This window comes from Crocodylus siamensis, chromosome 9, assembly GCF_052110815.1.
Source record: "Crocodylus siamensis isolate JL-2025a chromosome 9, ASM5211081v1, whole genome shotgun sequence".
Taxonomy (NCBI): domain Eukaryota; kingdom Metazoa; phylum Chordata; order Crocodylia; family Crocodylidae; genus Crocodylus; species Crocodylus siamensis.
The window spans coordinates 35922382-35941235 of NC_143403.1; the positions used below are offsets into that span (position 1 = coordinate 35922382).

General features: G+C 42.0%; 1 protein-coding gene across 5 annotated transcripts in view; it reads left to right on the forward strand.

Moving 5' to 3' along the window:
• The window catches only part of NUP93 (nucleoporin 93), a 152148-nt gene extending 133710 nt beyond the window's left edge, over positions 1 to 18438 (forward strand). For all 5 annotated transcript variants that reach the window (XM_090062178.1, XM_090062177.1, XM_090062179.1 and 2 more), the window contains 10 exons: positions 578 to 769; positions 1037 to 1163; positions 1255 to 1327; positions 1725 to 1769; positions 3458 to 3574; positions 4222 to 4340; positions 6457 to 6574; positions 6954 to 7037; positions 8837 to 8965; positions 18207 to 18438. In XM_090062178.1, coding sequence (XP_089918304.1) covers positions 578 to 769; positions 1037 to 1163; positions 1255 to 1327; positions 1725 to 1769; positions 3458 to 3574; positions 4222 to 4340; positions 6457 to 6574; positions 6954 to 7037; positions 8837 to 8965; positions 18207 to 18317 — 1115 coding nt within the window. In that variant the 3' untranslated portion in view covers positions 18318 to 18438. The remainder of the gene's footprint in view (positions 1 to 577; positions 770 to 1036; positions 1164 to 1254; positions 1328 to 1724; positions 1770 to 3457; positions 3575 to 4221; positions 4341 to 6456; positions 6575 to 6953; positions 7038 to 8836; positions 8966 to 18206) is intronic.
• Positions 18439 to 18854: the final 416 nt, after the last annotated feature.

The following is an 18854-nucleotide window of genomic DNA, read 5'->3' on the forward strand; positions in this document are numbered from 1 at the left end:
TAGGAATCCCGTCCTTTTTCAGGCATGCCTTTCTTTCCAGTGTTTTTCTCTTCTTGTAAATAACTAAATGAGAAGCCCTTTAAGAAACCAGCCTCAATATGGCAGGAGCTTAACCTCAGTAATTATGTTTCCTTCCACTTTGAAGAGTGAGGGAGGCATAAAAAACTGCCATTGGTGCAGATGAATGTAAGGAGTTCTGAGTAGGTAACTTTTTGCACAATTATGAATGATAACATAAGGGTCAATGGAGACTGTTAGTGTGACCAGGATGAGGGGTCATCATCAAAAACACACACACATGTATGTGTACATGCACACACACACTAAAAAGAGGACTCCTTTCATTTGTTCCCCTGTATCTCCTGAATACACTTCTATGATGTAGCCTGTCATGATATGTTTGCAAGGGAACAATTAGAGATAAGCCACCAATTAGATTTCTGTTTTGTCTTGCATCCTTACTTTTCATTTGCACTAAGTAAACAGTGATGATGTATTGTGACCCCAATCACCCACCCTCATTGGTCTTCAGGAGCAGAATCGTCTTCATTAGTGCACATATGTGTCTTTTCTTTAGGTGAATCACATTTTGCAGTGAATCAACAGCCATTTCTCTACTTCCAAGTCTTATTCTTGACAGCACAGTTTGAAGCTGCAGTTGCTTTTCTTTTTCGGACGGAGCGCTTGCGTTGTCATGCTGTTCATGTTGCTTTGGTTCTTTTTGAGTTAAAGCTCCTCCTCAAATCTTCTGGGCAGAGTGCACAGCTATGTAAGTCCTTCATGTTTACTTTACAATGAGAGGTTTGTCTGTCTTGGCCTGATTTTTAACTCTCTAGAGACTTCAGACACACACCCATCATCTGATTTGCAGTATGTCAGTAGTCTCTAAGGGTTAACCATTTAGGGTTATTGATATCTTTGCTCACTCTGTGAATGTCTTTGAAATCTGGCTATGACCTTTAGTTAATTTAGAACAGTGCCAGATGTCTGATGGTAAGGAATATTGTTTTGATCTGTGTTATTTCCGATATCACAGTGAGTCATGAGGCTGGTGACCCTCCTGGCATCCGGCGCCTTAATTTTGTCCGCCTTTTGATGCTTTACACACGTAAGTTTGAGTCGACAGACCCCAGAGAAGCCCTGCAGTATTTTTACTTTCTCAGGTAGGAGCTATGACTCAGCTGTAGAATTTTATGCTATAAAATAATTTTTAAAATTGTGACATGCTTTTTCTTTTCTATTTTAATTTTACAGGAACGAGAAGGATAGCCAAGGAGAAAATATGTTCTTGCGTTGTGTTAGTGAGCTAGTAATTGAAAGCAGAGAGGTATCTTTAGCTGTCTTCTTCTTTCCTTGCTAATGCTGAAATCTACCCTGTTAGAAAATGCCATTTCAAAGTATGCAAACTATTTCAACATTACTTAAGTCCTAAGAGCTATGACTGTCTTTTCTTTTTTCACTCTGTATGTGTGCTGTTTCAGTAACACAGAAATCCAGTTCTCATAAAGGCCACATGGCCATCTGCATAGTGTTGGATTAATGCAGTATCAGATGTGTTTACATTTGCATTATTTTAAATAATTATTTGCTTTAATTGAGATCTTTGTTTTGTGATATACGTAGATTTGCAGCTTCATACTATTAGCAAGTATGCAGTTGTATTTATGTAAGTGATTTAATATTCTTCCCTTTTTTCCCCCTCTGTGAATGGGTCACATGTACAGTTTGATATGATTCTTGGGAAGGTGGAGAATGATGGCAGTAGAAAGGTAAGTTGATAGATATTTGCATACAGATACATGCTGGGTGCTTTTTCCCATTAAACTCACATTTATGAGTGAGGCTTTTGTGCAATTTATTAGCCAAGCTAGTATTTTTATGGCATGTCTGCTTCTGCTCCAATCACCCAATATTTTTCAAAATTATTAGTCATTTGCCTCAGCGTGAAGTAGTGATAGTTGGCAAGAAAAAAGCAAATTACCATAGGCCAGGGTTAACAAAATAAGCTTTGTCCTCTGAAAGTGGACAGTATATATCTAAAGTAACAAAAACTTAGTTTGGAATCTTGTCTGTATAGAATTCAGTAGCACCATTCTAATAGCCTTCCAAGAGGCCAGGATTTCATCTACAGTGTATGAGAGTTGTGATGTATTTAATTGGATCGACTGTATAGTTGGAAGAGGTTAGACAATCTTTCAACCATAAACTACCTTTCCTCAGGTCTCTACATTGTGTAATAAACTGTATGGTCTTAGTAGATGGGAGATCTGTTCATTAAAGAAGGCTTCCCTAGTAAGGTAGCGTACGGAACTTCCTTGCTTTCCATCAAAAGAAATGTATTGCAGCCTGTTGCAAATCTTTGCAGTTAAGAAAATAAGAGCAACTGAGTGATTGATCTTGATTCTACCGTAAAAAGTTATATTCTGAAACTAGAACATATGAACAGACAGACAAAAGACAGAGGAAACTTTTGAGAGAGCGGTGTATATAGTTCTGGGTAACTAATGCAAAGAGCCTGTTCACTGAAGCCCCATTTTTCTTTATGCCTCTCAGTTTGGAAGATGAAATGTGTTCAGATCTCAAATGATCTTGCCCAAGCAGTGCTTGCCCAGGCAAATGGCTTTGTTAAAAGTATTTCTGGTTACTGGCAGGGTTTTCCTCTGGACATTTCTCACCTATTGTGTTTGTTTTAATCTAAAATCAGTGAGTGAGTTTTCAATTTCATTTTTGCAGTAACCTTTACAACTTATTTTTCTTTTTATAATGGTATGTTTGAGGGATTTGGAGCATTTCAGGTTATTTATACCTGTAGCAGTGAGTCCAGTTTTCTTAATTTTGCTTGATTTCCTTTGAAATACAATCATGTTCATTGTTTCCTATAGTATAATGACTGCAGCAATGGTGCTTGTGTAAAGGAGACTTTCTGGAGATTTCATTTTAATGTGTATTATATAAAGGAGATCACACAAGACATTTTTCATAATATTTTTACTTTTTCCCTTGTGTGTGTGAGTATACACACGTGTTTAATTCTAATAGCACTTCCCTTCTGTTTGTTATCATAAAAATGTCTGTAACTACATACAACCTATCAAAAGCCACCAAAACACTGAAGTCTTTTGTGTTTCATTCTTTTCTCCAGTGGTGTGTCATCAGTAAATTAAAATAGTTCAGAATTTGACCTGTTATCTGGGTTATTATGAATAAATTAGGAACAGCAGATGTCTCAGTGCTGACTCCTGATAAAGAGACCTTCTCCCAGAAGAACTCTTTACTATTTTTAACTTGGCCTTTTTATTTATTCCCATGGAAATGTACAGGCCATTCTAACCATAATCTAACATGCAAAATATTCATTGTCTAGACAGAATATTCCAGGAATTGTAAAGTAATTTTGATTTCTGATTTTTTTTTTTTTTTTTTTTTGTCCCCTTCTTTATTTGCTTTGTCTCATCAGCCTGGAGTCATAGACAAGTTTACTAGTGACACAAAGCTTATCATTAACAAAGTTGCTTCAGTGGCAGAAAATAAAGGCTTGTTTGAAGAAGCTGCAAAACTTTATGACCTTGCAAAGGTAAATATGTTCCAATAGTTGCCATATGCATGCACCTATTTCATCATCGTATTTTAAAAATATCAGCTTCAATTAGAAGGTTATTTTAATTTCAGAACTTGAACAGACTTTGTAATATTAGGAACTAATTCCTCCTCGTCTTAGCTGTTGCATTGATTTTACTGAGATGATTTAGGACCTGGACCTGACTTTCCAACCCATACTGGGATTTATCTATGTGGCACTTTTTCAACTAGTTGTTCCCATGAATGGCAGTATTCTGGCCAGCAAAGTAGTTTACACTGCGTATGTTCTTCAGAATTAATTGCAAAGCATTTAGAAATAGGCAAAGAACAAGTGATCTTTTATTGTAATAAAAGTGTTTTTTTTATTTTGAAATTTATCCTAAGCCAAAAGGAATAGTGCAATAAATGTGGCTTAACAGGAATTTGAGAGCTGTATGAAATTCTGATTTTTTTTCCCTATTACAATGAGCAACATATTGCTACTAGCTAATAGGTGATCATTTGATACCTACTCTTGACTCAGTGAAATGGTGTCTCTGGAGGCGGTCAACACTGCAGGATCACAAAGCACTGGCTTGCTTTGTGAAGGTATAATAGTCAGGCCCTGTAACATTCCCTTTCCTTTAATGCATTTTTTAACAGAATCCAGACAAGGTTTTAGAACTGATGAATAAATTACTCAGCCCCATGGTGCCACAGATCAGCAGTCCCCAGTCGAATAAAGAGAGGCTGAAGAACATGGCACATTCCATTGCAGAGAGGTAAGACCTACTGGGGAAAGATCTTGGAGACCACGAGATGACTAGAGCATACCTAACCATTCTAGATCAGGGCTCAAATATCTCTGACAGTTCCGTGGGAGTTTCTTGACCTTGTCCATACTGGTCTGAGCTGTCCTGAGTGATTTTTTCAGCAGAAAAGGAGTCAGAATTTGCTCTGTCCTGCTTTTCATTAGTTATATTATAAAAATGGAAGATGTAATCTTGAGTTCCTGGTCAGATGAATTTTTCAGAAGCAAGAAATATTATCCTTGACCAGAACAAAAAATGATTGTGCAAAATTGCTAATGATGAAGATGTAGAGATAATCTAGTTAACAATAAATGCAAACAGGTTTACATCTAAAAGATGATTATTAGCAAAAATGTATAGACACGGGACAAACTGGTTGCTGTAGAGGACACTGACTTTAAGTTTAATTCCAGGCGAGCTATAAAAGTAGGAATCGCTGTGAGATGATTGAATGTAACAGAAGTATTGGGAGTATAGTGCTCTGAAAACTTTGTTTTCTAAAAACAGAGTTGTCCCGTTGTTTTATTTGAGTAGAGATGGATAAAAAAAAAGTAACATGTTTAAATTCAGAACTGATCACAGGTAGTTTTATGCAAGGCTGCCAGTAGAATTTGCTGCTGTAAGATGTTATTGAGGTAAAGAGCCTTTTGGATATTGAAATTTTGTATGAGCAGTAAGAAAGTGATTTGTGTTTAATAGAGAGTGCTAACTAGGATAAACATTTATAAGGGTTATTAACCATCTTGTTTTACCAGTGGCTGGGGTAAGACAGAATTGGCATGTTATTGGAAAATAGTTTTAATATAGGATTCTTACATCTTTGTTTGCAGTATCTGGTACTGATTGCTGTCAGAGACAGGATGTTATGCTTGGTCCCATTCCTGTGCTTTACTAAAGTCTTGGTACTTTTCATGGAATAAATAAATCAACCAAGAAAGTCTTCAAGCAACTTTAAAAGTGAAAAACAGATAAATGATGCACTGATTTATAGTCCAGTGTCTTTTGCTTTCCTTATTGGTCAGGGATGTTTTTAGGTTACCATTTCAATCTGTTTAACTTCTATATAGCACAGGTTAAAATGGAGTGAAAATTAGCACTGTATTGGCTTGGCAGGATGTATCGTTCAGCTCCACAGTTCAAGCTGCTGCAGAACCTGCACTGGGCATTAAAATAACTTGCTTTAGTATCTGTGAGGGAGTTTGCTAAGTATTGCTGTTTGACAGTAGTACTTTACAGCCACGCCACGAATAGTTAGATTTTGCCTTTCTTTTCACTCCTCACTCCTCCATACTTAGTTCTTATTTAGCCTCAAAGAGTCTGACTAGATTACGTTCTTCTCCTTCCCCAATTGCATGGGTTTTTCTTCATTAATTGTACTGTGGACAGTGCTTTAGTGATGCAGCAATTTATGTCAGTAAGTCTTGTTTTCTTTGGGTATTCTCACATCATTTGACAAGAACAGAAGAGATACTGTACAGAATTGGGGTCTATACTGATACTGGCATCATGGCTAAAGCAGCAGAGGGTGATTTAAAGTGTATATACAATACCTGTCTATCTTCACTGCAAGGAGGAAGAAATGCCTTTAAGACCTAGCTGGCCATTGGATCATACTGTAAAGGACAAGAGGACTGGTCACCTTTTAATTAATCTCCTGGCTAGTGTAATCAGTATGCATATTCATAATCCTTTTTAAAGTCATGCTGAGATTTTTGCCTGATTATCCTAAAGCAGTAAGTTGCACTGGTAAGTCATCTGCTGTGTAGAGAGCAGAGATGCTCATACATCACCTGTCCTTCAAAAAATAGGAGTCCATTTCCATCAAATGAATATGGAAATGCTAAGCTTATAAAGGTAAGCAAACATTTCATTTGAGAGACATAAAAGTGGGAGTGAAAATGAATAGTGAGTAAAAGAGAACATGACCATCAATTCTGCCTTCTACTTAAGATAAATGAAAAACGTCCTTTGTATTTTAGATGTCTTCTTTCCTTTTGCTTGGAGTTTGAGCTTCCAGAGAATTGAAAGCATTTATATAAGTGGTTGCTATTTTGTTTTATAAAATTACAAACATTTTTTCTTTCAGGTATAAAGCTCAAGGGATAAGTGCAAAGAAATCTGTTGATTCTACGTTCTACCTTCTGTTAGACTTGATCACATTTTTTGATGAATATCATGCTGGTCACATTGACAGAGCCTTTGATGTAAGTTTCAAGAGTTCCATTTGAAGTAAAGACTTACTAATGCCCTGAAAACCCAGAGCATTTCATGTAACACCACTTAAAACAAAAATTGCCATGGTATCTTATATTTAATGAGGTAGAAGATGCTGCAACAATACAGGAATGTAAAAAAATGTTTCCTCCCTGTAATCTCACGATCAGGAAAATCTTTCTTTAGCTAGCATGAACAAAATTTCTCAACAAGTTGGTAAGGAAATTAAACCAATAAATAGTATTTTCCCTAATAGAGAAATTGGGTGCATTTCAGATTACATTTCAAAATGACAAACCTGTTACTAACATTTGGCATAGAGATATTATTACTACAACCTCCTTCTATTCTTGCTTTTCCTTTTCAAAGATTATTGAACGTCTAAAGCTTGTACCGCTCAGCCAAGACTGTGTAGAAGAGAGGGTGGCTGCCTTCAGAAATTTCACGGATGAAGTAAGCAGTGCCTTGTGCTTTCAGGTTCTCACTATTTATGTCTTTAATGAAGAAATGCTAATAGACCCCTGTAATCTCACCATTTTAGAGCCTGTGACTGGAAATATTATTGATCAGTTTAGTATTTTTGTTGTATTGTCAAGGATGGATGCACAGTCTTGGTTGCCTCTTCAAAGATATTCTTTGTGGCTTTAGGATCAGTCTAGTATCTTGTTGTCCATTTGTGGATCAGTTAGTGTGCATTTTGAACCTATATCTTTTGAGAGTTCTAACAATGTTCAGAAAATTCATTAATAAATTTCAGCGTTTGAATTGAATTGGGTCTTGCATGCTATGAGTACCCATTCAGACTATGTGTGGGGCGGGGCAGGGAAGTAAGTATTTGGGCGGCTTTCCTTCTAAATTAAAGTAGGTGTTACACTAAGAAAGGTCCATCAAAATTGTCATGCCAAGAGCAAAGTTTCTGTGACTTAATTTTGAACTGATATGAAATGTTAGATATAATTTTATAGTATATTTTAAAGACAATTTTTAATAGGATAATTATTTTTGCCTCAAGTGAACTTGTAAATAATTTGTTTGTGAACGAGTGACATTTCCCTTTTAACTGTAGAATTTATCAATTTCCTGAATAATATATTTTGTAGACAATAGCTGAGAAATCACTGACTCATCAGTGAAATGACTTAGATCCCTGAAAAGTGCAAAAACACCTCAAGAGTTTGACATCTTGGCCCTTTCCTGGAAAATCAAGTCAGCTTTAAAATACTGATCAACATGGAAAAGGAAGGCTTTTACCAACCCTTTTCCCCATAACAATTGGTATTTGGATTCTGAAAAACTGATAGAGAAAAGGGTGATCAAGATGCATCAAATACTTGAATGCGAATTACTGCTATATTCATATCTAGCTCCATGGAACTGTAGCAAAAATTCACACCAGTCATCTTAATTATTGGCAGTGTCAATGTGAATTTTCTGACATGCCTTTGCATATATGTGACCCATCAATAAAGCAACCTTTTTGCTTGCTGGTTTCCAACTAAGAGCCACAGATAGCCTTTGAACATAGCTCAGTATTCAAAGAGAACAGTATCTGGAGCCTTTTGAAAGTTATCTCTAATGTAGTTCCTGGTTTCTAATACTTTGTGGCCATTGCTTTTGTTGGCCTTTCAAATCCAGTTCAGTGCATCTCATACCAACCTGAAGAATCTGTCCCACTGGTTATTGCCATCTTGGAAATGAATACAGTAGTAGCAGACTGATGAATGTCAGTTTAATGCTGAGGGACCGTGCAAATGTAGAGCACTGCTGTCACTTCTTGGATCTGCTTCTTTGAAGAAATGAATCATAAGTTAGTGAACAGGAACAGGTGTTTCAGTTACATTGTACACTTCTGAAATGTGTAGCTGGAGCATACAGCACCTTCATGAAAAACCTAGAAAATCATCTAAACAATTTAAACAGTTAATCAGTTATTCTGAGGTCATTGATTCCTTTTCTTCTTTCCTTCAGCTTTTAAAAAAAAATAAATTATTTGAATATTTGTCAAGAAACAGTATGTGTTGACTGTTTGAGTTGTAGTCTCCTAATGCTCATCTGGAACTTGAAGTCACAAACCTGTATTCAATAATCCAGGTATTTTCAAATCAAGTTAATTATGCAGTGACATTTCTCAGCACACACCTCTGTATAACTAGGTGATGAGGCTCAGTTTTTCGATGTTGTGTATTAACAGCAATAACTGTATAGCTTTTCACTACCATGTATTTTTGGGTGTTTTTTTTTTCTTCATATAGATCAGGCACAATTTATCTGAAGTCCTTCTGGCAACAATGAATATTTTATTCACCCAGTATAAGAGAATCAAAGGCACGAGCCCGGCAACTCCTGCCAGACCACAACGGGTAATGGAGGACAGAGATTCGGTATGGTTATAATCCTAGTTATCTGTCTGTGACATTTGCTTTCTTTCATGGTTTCAAGATTTTGGGTCTTAAATGCATGTAATTACAAGCCTCAGCTGGACTCTAGTTTAGGTTTGAGTACTAGACAGCTTGCTTAGAAAAGTGGAACCATAAAGAATTCTCCTTGTTAAGAAAAAATATCTCTAACACTGCCCTAATTTTAGAAATATATTTGGATTCTGTTCTCCCCATTCACCAAGAAAATATAAGCATCCAGTGACATATTGATCAGAACTTTATTAGACATTAGCCCACAACTAGGTTGTTGATGGAATAGATTTGATGGCTACACCACATAGTCTTAAGGACTAGGGATGTTAATATAATTTTAAAAATTATCTGTTTGACCTCCTCCAGTCATATTGGTGAAACAGTTAAATGATAGCTCATACCTAGATTAGTGACCTCTGGCAGGAATGGCCCTGGCACCAGCCTCTTACATCTTCACTTTGTGCCTGGCACTGTGTGGGCCCCAGGCCACTGGCCGGGCACTGCAGGCAGGGGCCAATAGGTGTAGCTGAGCCACTAGGAGGTGGTGCCCACCCACTAGGGGCAGGGCTTGGGGCTGGGGCTGCAGATGGAGCAGGGCTGCAGACCTCTCCTGTGCTCGGATCCCATCACCATGGGGAGGTGCTGGGCCCCCCACAGGGGTCAGGCAGGGCCTTTCCTCCATAGCAGCAAGATTCCCAGCTACTTGGTGGGTTTGCCTGGCCTGTCTACAGTAGTGGGGCCTAGTCATGATGGCTGGCTCCCTGTGCCTCCCACTGCACCTGTGCTGCTGTGGCACAGACCTGGAAGGCTCCTCACACTGCTGGGTGAGGCCTTCCCCAGCTCACCATGGGGTAAAGGACAGGTCTGGTCCCAGTGGGGCAGCCTCCATCAGATGTGCTGCCTCCTTCCCCTTCCCACCCATGGCACTGGGGCCATATGGGGCCTGACCCAGCCCTGAAGTGGGGCTAGGTGCACAGCTGGCTCAGCCTGAGGAGATGCTGTGGCAGGTGGAGTAGGCAGAGCTGGGTCTGAGGGGTTACTGTTAGTCTCTTGTGCAGTGAGTACATCCCTAGGGCATTTCTGAGGGACAGTAGCTCCAGCTTGGGGGCCCTTTTTGCAGCCCTGATGCTCCCCCTGGGATCCCTGCTACGCTGCCTTGCTGCCCCTCAGGGACACCCAGAGCCTCATGTACAAACATTTGAACTGTGAGGCCCTGAAGAGCGGAGAGCATACAGTGATGATACTGTACAGCTGGGAGGAAGGATCTCCACACGCATATCAGCATGCTTTGCTGGCTCCCTTAGCCTGGCAACATATGGCTGCAGGGCACAGTGCAGCCCTGATTGGCTGACCCAGGCTGCACATGGTTAGAGTCAGCCTGTGTTTCCTGCAGCAAAATAAGGAATGTGAAAGGGGCATGCTCCGCTCCCTGCTGGAGCAACAGAGTCCAGTGAGTGACATGGTGAAAACTGTTGTCCACCATGGACAGGAGGCAGGGGAAGGCAGGGAATATGCAGGGGAACTCTGTTCTCTTCTGAAAGAAGCCTTGGTATGTAGAGATATTTGCTGTCCCAGGAGAAAGTCTCCTGGGAGTAATTTATCCCTGGTTGCTCCAGATTATTTTTTTCTTGGAGCAGTCATTTTTAGTCTGGGAGAAAACTCCCTGAACATCTATACACTCATGGTTTCTCTTGGGAGAGTGGTGACGTTTCCAGGAGAAACTGAATGTCTGTACAAGGCCTTGTAACCAAAACACTGGTCATATACTCCACTGTATTTCATGTCTCATTCAAATGCAGTAGAGAAGCTTTGTCTTGACTTGTAAATGTTCATGTTGATGAGAACCAAATAAAATTTGCTCTCTTCTAAATCTTATTTAATTTTTTTTAATAAGATATAAGTGTACCTTTTGTGCTATACAGTCTGTCAGTGTAGCTTATTAAGTAATACTGCCTGGTACCAACAGTTTTAATCTAGATTGGCAGAAGGAAAAATGGTTGTTTAACAGTTGCACTGCCCTTTCACTATTAAGTTGTTCTGTTGTGCAGAAGAGTACTGTAGTTTGTACTCACAGAATTGGATTAAGACCATAGAGATGCCAGTGTTACCCCTGAATTGCCTTGCTTTTAAGTCTTTTTCTTCTCCTGTAGCACGTTCTTGGTGCTTCACAGTGCTGTGCCTGGACTACAGGTTCTGCCTTCTGCCATCTCCATGGATGATATAATTTTAGCAGGTTCCATCACAGTGTGAATAGAACAGTTATGGCTGTCCAGCTGATCATTGATAAGTTCAGCTGTTTGCTAACAGGGTTTTGCATAGAAGAAGCCCAGTGTAGTTGTTGAACATCTTGTAGAGCAGTCTAAAGTCAGCCTCTGGGATGCGAGCTGTGGAGAGCTGCTGATTTACTTTGCTTGTTTTAAAGCAGGGGTGGGCAAAATATGGCCCGCAGGCTGGATCCGGCCTTCTGTCCAGCCCACGGGGCCCCTAAAAAATTTAGAAAATTAATATTTATCTGCCCTTGGTTCCTGTCAAAAATGACCCCAGGCAAGGAAGGAGCCCGGGGAAAAGCTAAGCGTGGGTGGGGGCAAAGTGGCCCCTCACTTGCCCTGTGGCTGGCACCCTGCACTGCAGCCACTCCCAGCCCTCATGAGGCTGTCTGTGCCCTGTGGGCTGAGTGGCTGCAACAGGGAGCACCAGCCACAGGGCAGAGGAGGGGCTGCTCCTCCCCCCTGCGCTCAGCTTTTCCCTCGGCTCCTTCCTGGCGCAGAGGAAAGTGGACCTTCAGCCACCCCGTGGCTGGTGCCCCTGCTGGAGCCACTCGCAGCCCATGCAGGGCTGTCCTGAGCAGGCACAGGCAGCCCCAGGTGGGCTACGAGCAGCTGCAACGCCGGGCAGGGGCTGGATGAGGGGCTATTTTTCCTCCTGTTCCCCCTCCCCCCGCACTCAGCACCACCTTGTAACCTGACCCCGCTGCCAGCCTGGGGTGCGTGCTGGCTCTAGCCTTGCCCGTCAGGGCTGTGTGTGGCGACAGCTTGCCACGCCAGGCAGTGGGGGGAAAGTGACCCCTTGCTCACCCTCTAGCTGGCACTCAGCACTGCAGCCGCTCACAGCCCTCATGAGGCTGCCTGAGCCCTGTGGGCTGAGTGGCTGCAGCAGGGAGCACCAGCCACGGGGCAGAGGAGGGGCCACTTCTCCCCCCCCCGCTCATGCTCAGCACCAGCTTGTGACCTGGCCCAACTGCCAGCCTGGGCCCTGTGCTGGCTCTGGCCTCGCCCATCGGGGCTGAGTGTGGTGACAGCAGCTGTGGCACCCCCCCTTCCCCCTGCTTGCCACACCGGGCAGTGTTTGCCATTGTTGCCTCTGGGCTGCCCAGCATGTGAGCTCCAGGCGGGCAGCAGCAGCCAACACTTCCCAGCATGGCAAGCGGGGGGGGCCGCAGCTGCTGCTGCTGACAGGTGAGCCCGGAGCTGGCTTGGAGCCCAGGCTGGCAGCGGGGCCAGGTTACAAGCTGGTGCTGAGCATGGGGAAAAGTGGCCCATCGTTCACCCTGTAGCCAGCACCCCTTGCTGTAGCTGTTTGCAGCCTGTGTGGTGCTGCCTGTGCCTGCTCCAGACAGCCCCACATGGGCTGCGAGTGCCTGCAGCAGAGGTCCTCTCCCTGCTGGTGCAGCCCAGCCCAGCTCCACAGACCCCTGCCAGCTTGTGCCCCACTTTGGGCCTCACTGGTGCTGGGACGTTGGTCCCAAGATGGTGACATGGGGGCGGGGCACTTGTCAAGGGGCGGGGCTATCCATGCGGCCCTCTCCAGCCTGCAAAAACTGGGTAAGTGGCCCTCTGCCCAAAGTAATTGCCTGCCCCTGTTTTAAAGACTTTTCCAGTTTTATTTTTCAGGAATGAAACAATGTTGCATGGCTTCTAGTAGCTTTGTGGCACATCACATTAGTAGTGGTTTTGAAAGGCAAAAGCACTACTTGTTTCTGATTTGTTTCCATTAACAGCATTGCCAACCCCACTGTGTCAAAAAAAACAAGAGAAACTCTTAAAAATTAAGAGATTTGGTGTGCAAATCATGAGAACCTATTTTTGAAGTATAAACCAATATAGATATATTGATTATTGGTTTATAAATCCCATTAGTTACTTATTAACGTCTAACAGGTCAGCGATTTATACAAAAGCTATATTACTACAACTGATAATGCTTTAAAAAAAAATTTCTACCAGTTGTTATGATTGGGATAACATCTGCTGGACTGTTGTTCATTTAGCAGTTTCCAATGACACACACAGTCACAGACGATGCCCAGCAGGTAAGTCTGTGGAGGGGAAAGTGGGTGACAGATCAAGGCCTGCATGGTGAGGGAGGGAGTGAAGCAGGGGCGGAGGTGAATGGGATCCTGGGGCTGGGGTAGGCCATGCAACAGAGCTGTGGATGGGGGGCACACAGCTCCCTGTTGCTGCGCACACCCCCAGGGGAGGCAAGGGGGCATGTGCCCCCCAGATTTGTGTGCAGGGAAGAGGTGGGCTGCGAGCTGGGGCCCTGCTGCTTTTGCCCTGGGAGCCACGTGATGTCATGTTGTGCTTCCTGCTGCTGGGTGGGCAAAGGATTTACAGCATGGCCAGTGTACAGTTCCTGGAGGAAAGGCAGCAAGGTGCAGAACCCCAGCCCCCAGCAGGCAGCTTGCTTCTGCCCTGTGCACAAAACTGGAGGGCTTATGCCCCCCATGCCTCCCTCAGGGGTGTGCGCAGCGGCAGGGAGCCACCCCTCCCCCACACACTTCTGGACAAGTCAGTCACCTGTGGCTCTGTCACATGACCTGCCCCAACCCTACTACCTCATTCATCCCAGCCCCTGCCCCACTACCTACCACACCATGGGGGTCTCAATCTGCGCTCACTCCTCTTTCCTCTCCCCCACCCCTTCCCCTCTGCAGACTTGCTTGCTGGGTGCTGCTTTACATGTGCCGGAAGAAAAAATCGAAAAATTTGAGAGTTCTGTCTTGAGATCATGAGTGAGACTTAATTTTACTTAGAAATTGCGACTCTCATGATAACTTTGCAAGAGTTGGCATTGCTGCATTAGTATTCTGTAGCCATTACCATCAAGCTGCAGAGGATGCAGTGTGATTACAGTTACTGTGCCATTGTAATCACTTGCATGGTACAGGATTGGTAGTTTGGTTAGAGCCTCATACGAGTGAGTACATCTCCTAAATTATATTGCCTGGGTGATATAACTGCATAAGAACATGGAGCTGGAAGGGACAAGCTATGTAGTTCCTTGCAAATGCAGGCAACTGTCGTAATAGATGTTAAATCCAGAACAATTCACAAGAAGCTGCACCTCTTCCACCCTCTCCCTCACCCCATCACAGACCACAAACCAAAATGGATTCCCTCATCTTCCTGAGCAGTTTACACCATCAAACACAACAATGTGCAAAAATGCAGCTGGAGGCTGCCAGGTTGTCACCAAAGCTTTGGGCCCAGAATCTGACTACTGGCATAACTCTCAGCATGTAAGCCAAACCCACCAGGCAGTCAATTATGAGGCTCCTTGGTACACTAGGAGTACCACCCAATTTCTTATCTCAAGCTGTGGCTGAGATAGCTGAAATCCTCAGAGAAAGTCTTCAGGAACTTGGCTATCCAGGGAGTCTGGCAAACTGAGTGTGGGCTGGGTAGCCATGCTGAGGCAATGGGTATCTGTAGATCTAGCACTTGCTTTCAACAGAGTTCCTCTGGAGCCTTTTTACTTCTTCATGTGTAGGGGACAAATACTGTCTCTCTTTAGAAGAATGAAAAGGAAATGATACAAGGAGTACTTTTGACAGATTTCAGTGGTGTCCTCATGCAGCAAAGAATAGAGGCATAATATAGAAGAACATAGTACAGTCCTCTTTATTTGCTTCTCTGATGTGCTTTGTTGACCTCAGAACTGTTAGGTTGCTTATCTTGGAGAGTATTCCATTGATAATCAGAGGGGGTTGAGTAGAAACCATAGGCATGTGCAGAGACATAGTAGTGTAGCTCCACAGCCAGGGAAGCTCCAGCTGTGCCAGTTGCAGAGAGGGGATCAGCTGTGGTGGCAGTAGTGGCTGCTTTTGAGTCCCCCAACAAAAGCTGCTGCCCCAGTCACCTACCCTTGGTTGGGCAGCAGTGAGACTGTATTAGAAAAATATCAGCATCACTGCATGTATGCAGCAGCCACTTTTTCTTTTGTCTTACTTCCATTAAAAACTCATTATAATGTCTGAATTTGCTAATCCCTCTTAAAAGGCAAGTCATTTTTTACGGTGCATTTTATTTTTTAAAAACCCAGATTTTTAGTCACGGCAATTTTTGTGCTTTTTATATTGAATTCACAGTAGTTGTGCTTTGAGCCCTTTTGTGCACAAATTGGCTTTGTAGATTAGGAAATAAAACCCTCTGCAGTCTGGCCTGGTCCATTTGCCAAGATTTAGTGAGCTACAGATTGCTGCAAGGCAATTTACAGTCTAAGAAGGTACAGTCTTAATAGCAGTTGCAGCATCACTGCCAGGCAATGCACCTCCACCCCCCTGCCCCGGTTATTGGTTGTGACTCTTTGGGACAGCTGAAGGGCAAAAATAGGAACTGGAAAGGAATAAGAGCTATTTTTATTTGCAGACTTATTTCAGTGAAAGTTGCATTGTGTTTTGGTTTATTTCTTCTTGGATGTTCATTAAGTAATTACAGACATGAGAATACCTACACCTCCAGGCCTCCTTTAACCTTCTCTGAAAACTTCCATTCATTCCTGATGAAGGACTGCTGGGGCTCAGGATGTGGACTTTTCCTTGTTCGTGGGTTGGTTTGTTTGTTTGTTTGTTTTGAATAGTAGGTTGGTTCCAATATTTTAAGCAATGAAAAGATAAGAAGATGTATTCAATTACACTATTTGATTGTGTGCTATGATTCTGTTGGAGTCAGGGGCTATAAGGGAGCAATGAGAGCAGATTGGACAGACACTTGGTTGGGATGGTTTTATGAGGTCCCTTTCAGCTCTGCTTTCCTATGATCTTGTATGCACTGATATTAAAGAAATTTTTCTCCCTTATTTAATGTTCCACGCATTTATTTGCTGCTCACCAGCTCCAGTATTTTCATGGTAATAATGTCTTGCCTTATTTGCTTTGTGTCTGTCTCAAAGAAGCATGGCACTTTGCAAACATTTCTGGGGACAGTCCAACAGGATCATTACACAATCAATATGATACATATTGCAATGATGCCATGTGGTACTGTGTAATACTGTCCCTTTAGAACAGGAATGTCAAATTTGCCCTGGGGAAGCTTCTCCTGGGCCAGTTCTGTGGGGCCAACAGTGACTTTAGTGGGTCTGGGGCCAGACACCATTATGGCTTTGGGCAGCAGCTTGGGACTCTGGCTGGGCAGCAGTGAGAAGCTGGAGATGTGCAGTGTTGTGGAGTCAGGGCAATGCAGTGGCACAGAGAAGGGAACATGCAGCGTTGAAGGGCTGCATTCAGACAGCAACACAGAGCTGGGAGGCTGCCACTGATGGCCATGTCCATCAGGATTCAGGCTTCTGCAGCATGCTGTGGCCCCCGACTTTCAGTAGTCTATCAGACTACCATTGAGCTAGATGAAATAGTTCCTTAGGCTGTATCTGGACCATGGGTCCTTTGTTTGATACTCCTGCTTTCAAAAACCTAGCAGAAGTCAGTATGCTGCTCGCTTCTGAGGAGTTAGACATAAAGTTAGACATACATCTACATCATAAATGATCACCATATCAGTATTGTTTTATTTTAGCATCATCAATCCAGGTTTTCTTAAATTTAAGATATTGGGGTTTTTGCATTGCCTTTAAACATGTTGAGTCAACAGATGTAGTACTCTCAGTATTAAATTACATGTAACCTGTTCTGTTTCCACTGGAAAAATAATCTATTCAGTATTATATTGTAAAGCAGGGGTGGGCAAAATTTGGCCCCGGGGGCCGGATGCAGCCTGCCAAGGCATTCTATCTGGCCAGTGGGGCTCTTAAAAAAATTAGAAAATTAATTAATCTGCCCTGGGCTGCCTGTCATGCGGCCCTTGATGGCTTCCCGAAACTCAGTAAGCAGTCCTCTGCCCAAAATAATTTCCCACCCCTGCTATAAAGAGATAGCCTTGCCCAGGCAGAGTATAGAGATGCTACTTACTCCAACTGTGTAATGCTTCAGATTGTAATTCCCTGCATCCTGATTTACTTCTGTTCTAAATTTAGTCATTCAGTCTGCTCAATTTCCCACTTAGTGGATTAAGGAGTGTTTTGTTCCCCTTTGATAAAGTTTTTAAATATGAAGATCTTTCAGTGTGATAATTTAAGGATACTATCTGTCTAGGAAGAAAATTTTACAGTCTTAGGTTATTTAGGTGTGTGTGTGTTTGGGGTTTTTTTTACATATTTAATTTTTAAGATGTGAAACATGCAGTGTTACAGTATGTGATGGTAACTTTTAACACCTTCATAGGTCTGATGTGCTCACTTTCATTGTTTAAAGTAGAGAGGTGATTAGCTGTGTTAGGTGGAAGTCAGGGAGAAGGCGCAGAACAGGGTGGCACCTTGTAGACTAAATGGTTCAGAGAGGCATGAGCTTTCATAAGCAGCAACCTACTTCGTCAGCTGCTATGGGGTTCTTAGCATCTAACAAAATAAGCTGTTGCCTACAAAAGCTCATGCTTCTCTGATACAGTCTCCAGGGGGATCTTTACACATGTCTGGGGTGGCAGGAGGGGCAGTTTAATTAGAGTGGCTGTAATTTATTTGCCTTTTTAGGCTTATTTTGGACTTGATTCAGACACTCTATAGAATGATGCACCTATCACGTGATTGTGATCATCTCAAGACAGTTCTTAAAGTAGAATAATACTCTGTATTTCTGAAAGGGATTTTTCTAGGGAAGTTTTATATCAGTAGGGCTTTTTTAAAAAAATGAATGATCAACTTAACATGCTTTGGATGGTTGCAAATGAAAATAATTGGATTTCCTTGCTCAGTATGGGGAAGCATTATTTCCTGACAAGGAACAGTATGAAACTGAGATTATATTTGTATTGGAATTGGCCATATTTAATAAACAAATCTGTATATGTAAAAACCACTGTTCACTGTTGAATGGAAATTAAGAGAATCCAATTGAAAGTAACAGCACTCTATTCATTTATTTATTTTTAATATCTCTTAGCAACTCCGATCCCAAGCTCGCGCCTTGATAACGTTTGCTGGAATGATCCCCTACAGAACATCAGGAGACACAAATGCAAGACTGGTGCAGATGGAGGTCCTTATGAATTAGCAGAGGCACTCTCACTTAGAGCTGTAACATCCGCATGCTGATATTAGTACAAAAGGAGGGTGGGCCCAGTATCATTTTGTATTCTGTATTTTTGTTGATGAAAATAAATTCCTTTGATTTATATTTGTTTTGACATCTTTTTACTTTCACTGATTTGTGGAGTTTTTTTTCTTTATTCATTTTCTTTAAATTGCTTCATAGAAAAACATCCTTAATTTAGTTAATGCACAGGTGTGCTAGCTTGTACTTTTAAGCGGGTAAATACAACACTATATAACAGAGTCTGAAAGTGATACAGAAAATACTTTAATGGCAGTACCGTTTCACTGAATGTTAGTGTTAATAACCAGACATCCTGGGAACCCTCAACTACTTGTGTTTTTAAGGAAAGAAAGAAAAATTTTAATTGAAAATAAGTTGCATAACATAGAAGAGACACTGTATTTGGCTTACTTTACATGGTTCTCTTGCACATAACTTGGTATCTGTATCTATATCTAATCTGATGCAGCTAAACTACATCAAGCATGAACTGAC